Source organism: Pteropus alecto, unplaced genomic scaffold (genome assembly GCF_000325575.1).
Source record: "Pteropus alecto unplaced genomic scaffold, ASM32557v1 scaffold395, whole genome shotgun sequence".
NCBI lineage: Eukaryota > Metazoa > Chordata > Mammalia > Chiroptera > Pteropodidae > Pteropus > Pteropus alecto.
Window position 1 is genome coordinate 1,282,676 of NW_006438643.1, and position 10,837 is coordinate 1,293,512.

The 10,837-nt window shown below is 36.8% G+C and overlaps 1 protein-coding gene across 1 annotated transcript; it reads left to right on the top strand.

Moving 5' to 3' along the window:
- Positions 1 to 5,622: 5,622 nt before the first annotated feature.
- LOC102898767 (hemoglobin subunit beta) lies at positions 5,623 to 6,936 on the top strand. The gene is made up of 3 exons (XM_006915698.2): positions 5,623 to 5,790; positions 5,921 to 6,143; positions 6,756 to 6,936. Exons 1-3 carry the CDS (start codon positions 5,699 to 5,701, stop codon positions 6,882 to 6,884), a joined length of 444 nt encoding a protein of 147 aa, XP_006915760.1. The 5' UTR covers positions 5,623 to 5,698; the 3' UTR covers positions 6,885 to 6,936.
- The last annotated feature ends 3,901 nt before the right edge of the window (positions 6,937 to 10,837 follow it).

The window sequence follows — 10,837 nt, forward strand, 5'->3', positions numbered from 1 at the left end:
TTTTCTGGGGATATGAGATACTCCCTGAGGATCTGTACATAGGGAGTTCTTGTGTCTTATACAAAGAGACCAAGGGAAATGAGAAAAAAAGGGGGGGATCACCTACCTCCGAAGCATAGGAATTTTCAAGAAAATTTGAAATATGGAGACAATACTGCCATTACAGGGGTTCTACGGGGGACCTCAAATCTAAGATATAGCCTTCAGGCAAGTGTTTTGATCCATTTTCTATAATTAGTTAAATTACAATGTGCTTATTTAGAGACATAATGATTGTTCAAGAAACTATTATGTTTACTCTTTTTCTACTCCCTTTGCCTGCGCATTGTAGCCCACAATGCTATATACTCCATCATGTGTTTCTGCTCTAATGAATAACCTCCCTTTCTCACTTGTCCCAAAGCAGATTCAAAACTAGTTTCTGCCCCCACTTCCCCTTTAAGCAAAGTTTAATGCTTGAATATCACTTGTGACTTTTTCGATCCTGGCTTCAATGAACTTTCCAATATTGCCTACGAAAATGACCCCCCTTCAAATTTCTTCTTATCCATTGCATTCATAATCCATAGGGTATAAAATTTCTGCCTATTTTGTAATATTCTACATGACTATTATGCCTTAAGTTCCTATATAGGAAGTAAACAAATGCTTATTAAATGAAATAAGTGAATAAATGGATAATTGATCATTCCTTGTTTAGAAATCCTGGGACCAGAAGACAATCTGAACACTAGACCATTGCATAGAATTCCTCGAGTGTTAATGCTACAATATATAATGAGGAAGCACATAGAAAAGTAAAGCATCAATCAGACATTTATTTTCTGTTCACAGGTAGTAAAATATCTTTGAAGAATTTCTAGAAGCTTCTAACTTAAATGCATTTCTTTAAATATGTATCATGTTACTGTTAATTAATTTTAGGCTTGACCACCTGAAATAGAACTTGTTGCTTTTTTCTGTATAAAAGTGCTTTTATAATAACTTTGCCTGTTATACCAGTGTATAGACGATATTATAATTTATGGTTTCTCTGCTATATTTTGAATTGCCTGAGGGCAGAGGCTTTTTACATTCATTTGTTTTCTTCTCAGGTCATTGTACATAGCAGGCACTGAAAACTCGTTATTTTGAATAGGATCTGTAAGAACCACAGGCTCATATCCCAGAAGCAGAGAGCCCTCAGGGAAATGTTAGGGAGATTACTTTCACACTTCTGACTACAGAAAAATTCTGATAAGAATTGATATTTGAAGAAAAAGAGACTTTCAGAGAATTTTAAAGAGGGTAAGAGAAACTGGGTTTCATAGTTTGGAAAAGGGGAAACAAAGTACCCTTCTTTCTTCCAAATGATAATAAATAAAAACAAAAATATATAAGACTCTGTATTCTCTTTTGTTCCTTCAACTTTGGAACTGGTCAATGAATCTAGACAAGAAGTTAGATTCTTGTCGAGATTCCTGTCTAACTCCAATACCGAAGACTTCAGGAGAATATCACCAGATTGTCTTCCATCAAGCACAAACAGTTACTGTATATCAGGCATTGCTGTCTGCACATTAAGAGTGAGGATATCGATGGATGGAAAGAGACTTGGCATGTTGTTATTATATTTTCATTCTTTGCTAGAGAAGAGCTTCTATCAAAGTCTAAGAGTAGAATAAATTCTTTAATTTTACAATGATTATTTCTTTTTCCTCCCTATCATGTTGCTATATAGACTATGTTCAATATATTTGAATAAAAATGGGGTATGTGTGTGAAAAAGAAAGATGTAAAGAAAGAGAAGGCAGAGGGAGGGAGAGAGAGAGAGAGAAAGAGAGAGAGAAAAAAAAAGAAAGAGAGAAAAGGGGAGAAGAGAGGACCGGAGAGGAGGAGAGAAGAGAATGGAAAAAGAAAGGAACAAAATAATACTGTGAGTTAGGTTCTATAAATATTTCAAAATAATTCAATTTAAAGTCAAGAGAATTTAGCATAATATTCTAGATCATCCATCTCTTGAGCCTCGGAGCAGTGCCCTGGAGGTTTGGACTTACGAATTAATGCCTTACATATTTGTAAAGAGTGCCCAGACTGAAGCCAAGATTCTGCCTCTATACATGTACAGTTTCAATTTTAAGTTGGGAAAGACTTCCCATTTGCTCTTCACAAATCAACATTATGGCCCACTTAGTGAGGTAAACAAAGCTAATTCCCAATGATGGAAGTATTGGGGTAATGTGGAAGTTATAAACAGAAAAGTTAATTGTTCTGTAACATTTAGAATAGACTTTATCTACGTTATGGCTATGTTGATTTTATTGCTTTATAGAGAGAAATATGGCTTAAAAAAATGAGCTAGACTCTCGATTCCTAAGCCATCCTGTGTTTACGCTCTTTGTTTCTATGAGTTCTGTCCTTTTTAGAATATTTTTATTTTATTTAATTTTATTAACTTAATTTAATTTTTGAAAAGATGCTAAGCTGAGGAGACTAAGAGACTATACATTTGGGAGAGAAGAATTAAAAATAATTGTTCCACCAAGAAAAATACAGCTTATATTGCTGAAATGATTTTCTTGGGGAATTTAAAATTGAACACTAGGGCATGTATGAAAGTGTTCTAGTTGAGTGTAATCTTTTTAAACAAATGACAAAACCACACATCTTTGGGTGAGTGCCATGATTCTCTTAAAGGAAGGTAATACTTATCCTCTTATTCATACTCAGACTAAGTCCATTCTGGTATAGAACATTAGGAATTAGTAGTAAAGGAAGAAAACTGTCTCTCTCATTGAGACTCTGTGTGTGTGTGTGTGTGTGTGTGTGTGTGTGTGTGTGTGTGTGTGTGTTTAGTGCTCAGTAGTAGGGCTGGAATCAAAGTAAAGCAGACATCCTGTGGTAGAAGTAAGCTCACAATGGTGAAGATAGGCCTAAGCAGCTTTCCAGAACCTTTGAATGCTGACCTGGATTTGAGCCCGAGGCTCTGAACATAACCACTTTCATCACTATTCATTCTTTCTTATTTTTGTATGGTACGTCTGAGCTTTTGATGTCTTATTACAACTTGCAACCTTGTCCCTGCAGGGTTATGAGTAACAGAAGGAAAAGTCTGTTTCACTCTTCAGTTATACTAAGCAGCAGCGTAGCGACTTCTGTCCTGAAACCAGAATGAGGGTAGCTGTGACTACTGCCAGTATAAAAGAGTGGCCATAGGTCATTCATGGCCAAAGAAGGCTTAAGGAAGAAGACACAATAGAAGAACTTAGGGGAACCTTTTCTGAGAACAGGAAATGGTAGAGGAAGTCTTTAAGTAGGAACTAATTTCTATTGATCAAGGTGGCAAAGCTACAGCCTTACCAATGTGGCTCTTTACAGGAAAATACAAACATATTCTATGCTATTATTTAGTAAGTCCTGTGAATTTTCCATGACACAGAGTTCCTGCAAAAGACATGTCCAAACTTTCCTTAGAAGACCTCCTTTCACATACATATGCCAGACCTCTGATATCAGGGTGTGAAACAGGGTATTGAAAACAATCTGAGTGTAAAACAATGATAAAGCTAAAGGAGGTTTAAATTTAATAAAACAAAACTCAAAATCAAAAGATCAAAACAAATGGTGTTTTGCTGTTGTTATTATTGTTTTTAACATTTAAAACACTCAAAATACCTCTTTTCCCAAAAGTCAACATATGGAATCTTTTCCCAGGATTAGAGCAATAGTGGGATCTTCTTTGCTCCAGGGTTTTAGAGAAGAATGCATATTAATAGAAAATGTTTAAATTCTACCCCTTTCATACCTATAGTCTTTCATGGGCATGTAATTCTGACCTAACCTCCAGAGAGCCAGACAAGAACCAAGCCTTTCTTACGCATTTGAGAATAATCGGAGTGAGTTTGCTCACAAGTACTTGCTGGGCCTTGAGACAGGTAAAAGGGCTGAGGAATCTTTATTTATCTAACAATGCTGGAGAAAGTATTTTGGAGAATGAAGGAATGGAAGTGGGATTTTTAATAATTTAATTGGAACAACCAGAAATTGAAAAGCTCTTTTCTTCTGGCTCACATAAAATATATAAAAAATATATATATATTTTAAGTTGGAGTTATAGCAGTGGGCTTAAAAGAACAAAAAAAGTATCATTAGCAATCATATATAAAATATATATATATTTTAAGTTGGAGTTATAGTATCAGAGCTGAAGGGATGAGCGATTTCTGTTACATGTTTGTTACCAGTGATGGCAAAAGAGAGGGAAGGATGATTCTAGACATCAAGGCACCAGAATAAGGAGAAGATTCTAAGGTAGGAAAAACATAAAAGTAAAAAATATATGGTCCTTTCCTTATTGAAAGAAAGTGGAAATTCTGGAAGGGAAAAGATGCAGGAAATAGAGATGATGAAAATTAGGGAAAATAAATAGCAGGCTTGGAGGTTTTATGCTGAGGGGACTTGGGGACTTGGAGGTTTTATGCTGAGCTCAGACATACTTACTGTTTTGATCTTCATTGTATCACTTAATAGTAAGGGGCAGAATTCTACACTTCAGATAATTTTCCTGGCCTGGAAAGTCAACAGGCTTTTACATGGGGAAAAAGAGCTCAACAGGTGATGGGGTGAATGGGTATTGGAAACCAATAGGGAGAAAAACATACATTATTGTAAAATAAGCTTTAAACAAACAAAATATACAGAGAAAGTAAGATTATGGGTGATGAATTTGAATAAAAAAAATGATTATGCACACAGCATTCTTAGTGGCCTAAGGGAAAAAATATAATATGAACCAAGGCTGGAAGGCCTATCTTCTTTCCTACCCCTTTTTTTAAGTCACAGAGAAACTTCTCGTTTTTCTGACACTTTCCCACATCAGTCCAGGAAGAAATAAATTATATGATTCTGGTGAGTCTTTGAAAATATTACTTCCCTCAGTGTTACTAATGATTTTGGGTTGTAATTGGGTTTTCATTTATTTGTATTTCTTACAATATTGAAAAATCTCTATGTTTCCATCTGTGGAATCCCAAAACCTAACAGTGTAACTGTTTCACAGCACATTATTGATTTATATCTATTCTATTTTTCAATCATTATTTATTTGGTTATGTGACTAAATTAAGAAAAACAAATGAACGAGTACCTACTTTCTTACCAGAAGAATTTAATCCAAACCAAGAAAAGAAAGATAAACTTTGAGCCTGGGCAGAAGTTTCATCCACTCTGTCCTTGTAAATATTTTGTGTAATCTAGAGACACAGGAGATCCATCCATACACTCTTAAGTAGAACCACAGTGGGGCACATTCCTTCCACTGTCTGGATCTTGCTGTCTTCATCTGTGGAATAAGAAAATTGAAGAGACAACCTCTAACAGACTACCAGGTTGTGTTTCTAAAAAACATATAAGTAAATTTTTCGAGAATGATTTTAAGTAGCAATTTGTATTGCTGAGATAGGACCTGCAGACACCTAGAGAGAGGGCTGAGGGTCTGAAGTCAGACTCATAAGCTAGTGCCAGAACTGCCGACGACAGGTATGACTGTTATCATTTAGGCCTCACCCTGCAGAACCACACCCCATCCTGGGCCAATCTGCTCACAGGAGCAGGGACATCAGGAGCCAGGGCTGGGCATAAAAGGAAGAGCAGGACCAGCTGCTGCTTACGTTTGCTTCTGACACAAACCTGTTCACTAGCAACCACACAAACCAACACCATGGTGCATCTGAGTGGTGAGGAGAAGGCTGCCGTCACCGGCCTGTGGGGGAAGGTGAAGGTGGACGAAGTTGGTGGTGAGGCCCTGGGCAGGTTGGTATCCAGGTTATAAGGCAAACATAAGGAGAGCAAATGGAAGCTGGGAGTGTGGAGATAGCGCAGTGCCCTGGGTTTCTGACAGCCACTGACATCGTGTGTCCTCTGTGCTGTGTTCACCCCTTAGGCTGCTGGTGGTCTACCCCTGGACCCAGAGGTTCTTTGACTCCTTTGGGGACCTGTCCTCTGCTTCTGCTGTTATGGGCAATCCTAAGGTGAAGGCCCATGGCAAGAAAGTGCTAGACTCCTTCAGTGAGGGTCTGCAGCATCTGGATAACCTCAAGGGCACCTTTGCTAAGCTGAGTGAGCTGCACTGTGACAAGCTGCACGTGGATCCTGAGAACTTCAGGGTGAGTCTCTGGGACCCTCAAAGGTCTCTTTTTTCATCTTTTTTTTAGAGTCAGGCTTACATCATGGGGAGAGGGCATAAATGCCACGATGCAGAGGATGCAGTTTACAATGTACAACAGATATTCTGATTGTATCACTATGGACTCTGCAGGACCATTTAGTTTCTTTTGACCTCTTTGCTCACAATCATTGTTTTCTTTTACTCATTCCTGTTTTTCTATTTTGTTCTCTGCAATCTCTTCTCTTTATTTTTAAGCAAACTTTTTGAGTGTTTAATTTAAAAAATCTTCTTTTAATTCACTTAAAAATTATCTAATACTTCCTTTCTTCTTATCTCTTTCTTTCAAAGCAAGGAGGATAAAATGTGTTACTCCTTCCTGGCATGGTTCCTAAAGAATAACAGTGATACTGTAAGTTCTGAGCTAAGGCAGAAAGCAAGCAAAGTTACTAAGTGAAAATTCAGGCTGATATGGATGAATTTGCATCAATAACATCTAAGATCCATTTTCTGCTTAAGTTCAAGGGACACAGCTTGAGATGAAGCTGGAGTACTGAGTCCAAGCTGGGTCCATCTGCTCACCATGACCATGTCTCTTGTCTCTCCCCCACAGCTCCTGGGCAACGTTCTGGTGTGTGTGCTGGCTCGTCACTTTGGCAAGGAATTCACCCCGCAGGTGCAGGCTGCCTATCAGAAGGTGGTGGCTGGGGTGGCCAATGCCCTGGCTCACAAGTACCACTGAACTCTGCTTTCCAGGAAAGGCCTCTTTCACCTCAGAGCCCAACAACGAGACATCAGAATTTCATGAAGGGCTTTGAGCACCTGATTCCTGCCTAATAAAAAGCGTTTATTTTCATTGCACTGGTGTTTTAAAATTATTTCTGTGTCTCTCACTCATATGGGCAGATGAATAGACAAGGCTTTTAAGACATTAAAAAAAAAAAATGAGGAGCTAGGTCAGACTTCGGGCAAATATCTCTATATCTTAGAGTCCATGAAAAGAGAGGTAGTAAATAGTTAATATACGTGGAAAACAGACCCTGCTGCCTATTCTTCGTTTTCCTCACAAAAAGGATTCAAGTTGAAGCTTGATTTGGTGGTTAGATTTTTGCTTTGTTCTATTTAAATCAGTTATTTTATTTACCCTTATAAATGTCTTCTCCCTCTTCAGTTGCCTAGAAACTCACCGCCCTAAATCCTCTAAGTTCTTCTGCCTTAAGACACCTCTGTTCCTGTAAGATTTTACCTAATGTGTTTTGCTGTCCCCATCACCCTTCTTCTCAGATCACTCTTATACTAGATCCCTCCATCATCTTATAGAGATCCAATTGAAGAGCAGGAGAAGGCAGTTTCTCTGTCTCTTCCCTTGAGACTTTTACAGTCTGTGTTTAGGAGGGAGCAGCTAATATTGCAGTAATTATAAGACTGTGGGGCTTTTTGAGGCTTGATATTTATTTACTGCTGTCTTGAAATATTGTTATTGGCTTACGCCAAAAAAATTCTGTTCTTCTCAAAATGTTTTGCGTTCATATCTTGTTCTCTTCCTTATCCTAACTTTGATGAACTCTTTGCCTGTGTCATTAGCATACTCATTAGAATAGTGTTACCATCAGCCTCACATCCTAATTTTATTTCCTCATTCAATAGCCACTTATGTGGATGCTAGATTCTGGAGATAATATATGAACTTGGAGTGATTCTTGTTTCCTCCTGTACCCCAATTCTGTATCTAGTTAGGAAGATTCTGAAAGTAAGGCACCTAACAGACTATAAATGAGTGAGTGCAAGGCTTTATGAGATAAGAGGATGCAGACTTCACTGTGAAATGGATGATAAGGTTGAGCAGATATTTGTCAGAAAGAGAAAAAAAGAAAAAGAAAAAATGGAAAGGGAGATGCGCATATGCCAAATCACTGATAAATACAGTAATGTGTTTGGTACTCTGAGAATATCAAATAACTAGGGAAGACAATTGAAGCAAAATTGCCTGCAAGGGGATAAGATAGGACAGGATGGATAGAATCCGATTATGGACTTTGGTAAACACATTGGGGGATATATTTAAAATTAAAAATCCGTAAATGAAAGAATACAGTTTAGCCATTATGCATAAGAGATGCTTGTACTGAGAACTGATAAGTGAGGTGGGATATTATAGCAGTTTAGAACATAAGCTTTGAAATCAGACAGGCTGAATTGAAAACATTACCACTTATGAGCTCTGACCTTATGGAAATCACTTTTGTTTCCTGAACCTCATTTTTCTTACCTGCAAAATACCCCAAATTACATATATCATTCTTATGGTATGACTGTAAGGATTAGATGAGATAAAGTGTACAAAAACTTTTATGGCAACATCTGGCCCTTCACAATGCCTAACACATAGCTTAGCAAATGTAATTTAAATAGTATTTTTGTTATAATTATTATGAAAAATAAGGGTAGAGTGCTGTTATTAATAACATTGGTGATGATTTCTGAAAGAGATATCTTAAAGAGAGAAACTATAGCCAGAAATAATATTCCTTGGCTGGTACTATTCATGCACCCCCCACTCCAACTTATATTCAGGAATCTGTGTGATTCGTTCATCATCAAACAGCCTCAGCTGAGTGTATTAGTCAGGATACAATTACTGTATCAATCACTTCCTGGATAGGAATGTGTGTGAGACCACACAGCAATTCGAAAAAAGAAATTTAATCATAAATAATTGTTAACAATAACTAGAGAATGGAGAAATGGAAGACAAGTCAACAAGGAGTAAAGAAGACTCTAAAGATGTAAGAATAGAAGACATAAGGAGTAGTTACTGCTCCTAGTTCTGAGATAGAGCAATTAATTAAAGAACACTCTGGAGAGGTTTTTCTCCTGGAGTTGATATTCAAACCTCTTAGAGAGAACATACCCAAGACTCAACAGAATATTAAACAACTCTTGAGGCTCCAAAGCTCTCTAAAAGGAGATGCTTGGGAAGCGATCGAATGGGAGGTGCCATTTCGGCAGCATTTATTGAGAATCTCCTACCTGGGGTGCCAGCAGAAGCCACCTATATGAAGGAACTGCACCTCAGCTCTACCCATGAAACCGACTGAGTGTGCACGAAGAGAAGTGATTCATGGGAAAATTTAAGAAGGACACACTCTACTACTAAGCCACGCAAGGGAGTGTAGGAGGAAGCCATTTACAGGAGGTGTTGGCGCTGAAACACCCTGCTGCAAAGCCATGTGTGCTGCTAGAGTTGTCACAGCAGAAGCTGAGCACCTTGCCATAGTCTGAAGCAGTAGACAGTGATTATTGCAGGACCTTGACTAGAGGATCACACCAGAACCAGGAAGAAAATTCCCTTCTTCCTCTAGTGCCTCTCCAGCACACTCTACTGACAAAACTTAACATCGTGCAATCCAGAAAGGAAAATTGTCAAGAGTCTACCTCCATTATTACAGAATAGGCAATTAAGAATGAATTTGAATTGAGATACGATCCATTGATAACTGACAACCTGGCATACAGTAAGTGCTTGTCAATAAAGTGTGTAGGGTAATAGGTAAGAAAATCCCAATTAGAACTAGCAGATAATAAAGCAGTATTTAGAGGTTTATGAAATCAACAAAGAAAGTAGGACAGACTTTACAATTGCTTGGGTTAACAGTTTTTACTCTTTATAAACTTGATAGATTTTTCACCTTACTCAGATATTGGCAAACAAGAAGGTTATCTTTTTTGTTCTCCCATATTCAAACAGAAAGATTGTTTGGATTACTACTTCCTTTTAGTTTTCGTTTCTATGATGATTATGATGATAATGATTTTGAAATTCAAGCACAGAGTTGGGTTCAGTATACTTTTTACTTTATAGACAATTTTCAACACCACTCTAAAAAAAGTTTCTCCTTTCTCTTTCATCTTGACATTGTTATCCTTAAACAATATTTATATACTCTTATAAAATACACAATGATTATATGTACTTTATTTACACAAATTGCATTTTTCTAGAAAGTCTCATTTTTGTTTGCTTTTCTTAATATGTTACGTGAAAATCCAGTTGATTGTTTCTCACAACTACAAAAATAATATTTATTACATTTTACTTTGTCATCCCTCTTGTGATGGACATTGTGGTTGTCTCCCATTTTCACCAACATGAACATTTCATTTCAATAAAATGAACATCTTTCAATTCATTCTTTTATAGGAAACCAAATAGCCTGGGTTATATAAACATAGGTGGCATTACTTGCTCATAATATTTATTAATATTTAATTTGTAAATATTGGCAGACAGTTTTCATGAACTTCACATACAGTTCATATTCCTATTATAATTTCCTATTCAACAATTGATTTTATTCAACGGTCAAATGTTTTGTCGTTATGAGCACAAAGGGATACCATCTCTTTTTAAAATTAAAATTTATCTAATTACTACTTTATTTAAGAATCATTTAATTCTCTTCTGGGCAATTCAGTCTTCACTTTGTGTGAATTACCTATTCATATATCTTGTTCAATTTTTAATTATTGTCCTATCATTTCATAAATTTTCAGATTTCTTTTTAACTGACTTTAAATATTAAAAATGCTTTTCTACATTATTATCTCTGTGTTAACTCTGTCTGTGGTATCTTTCATTGAGCTGAAATGCTTTATTTTCTTTTCATACCTTGTACCTGGAGAACTGATTAAAGA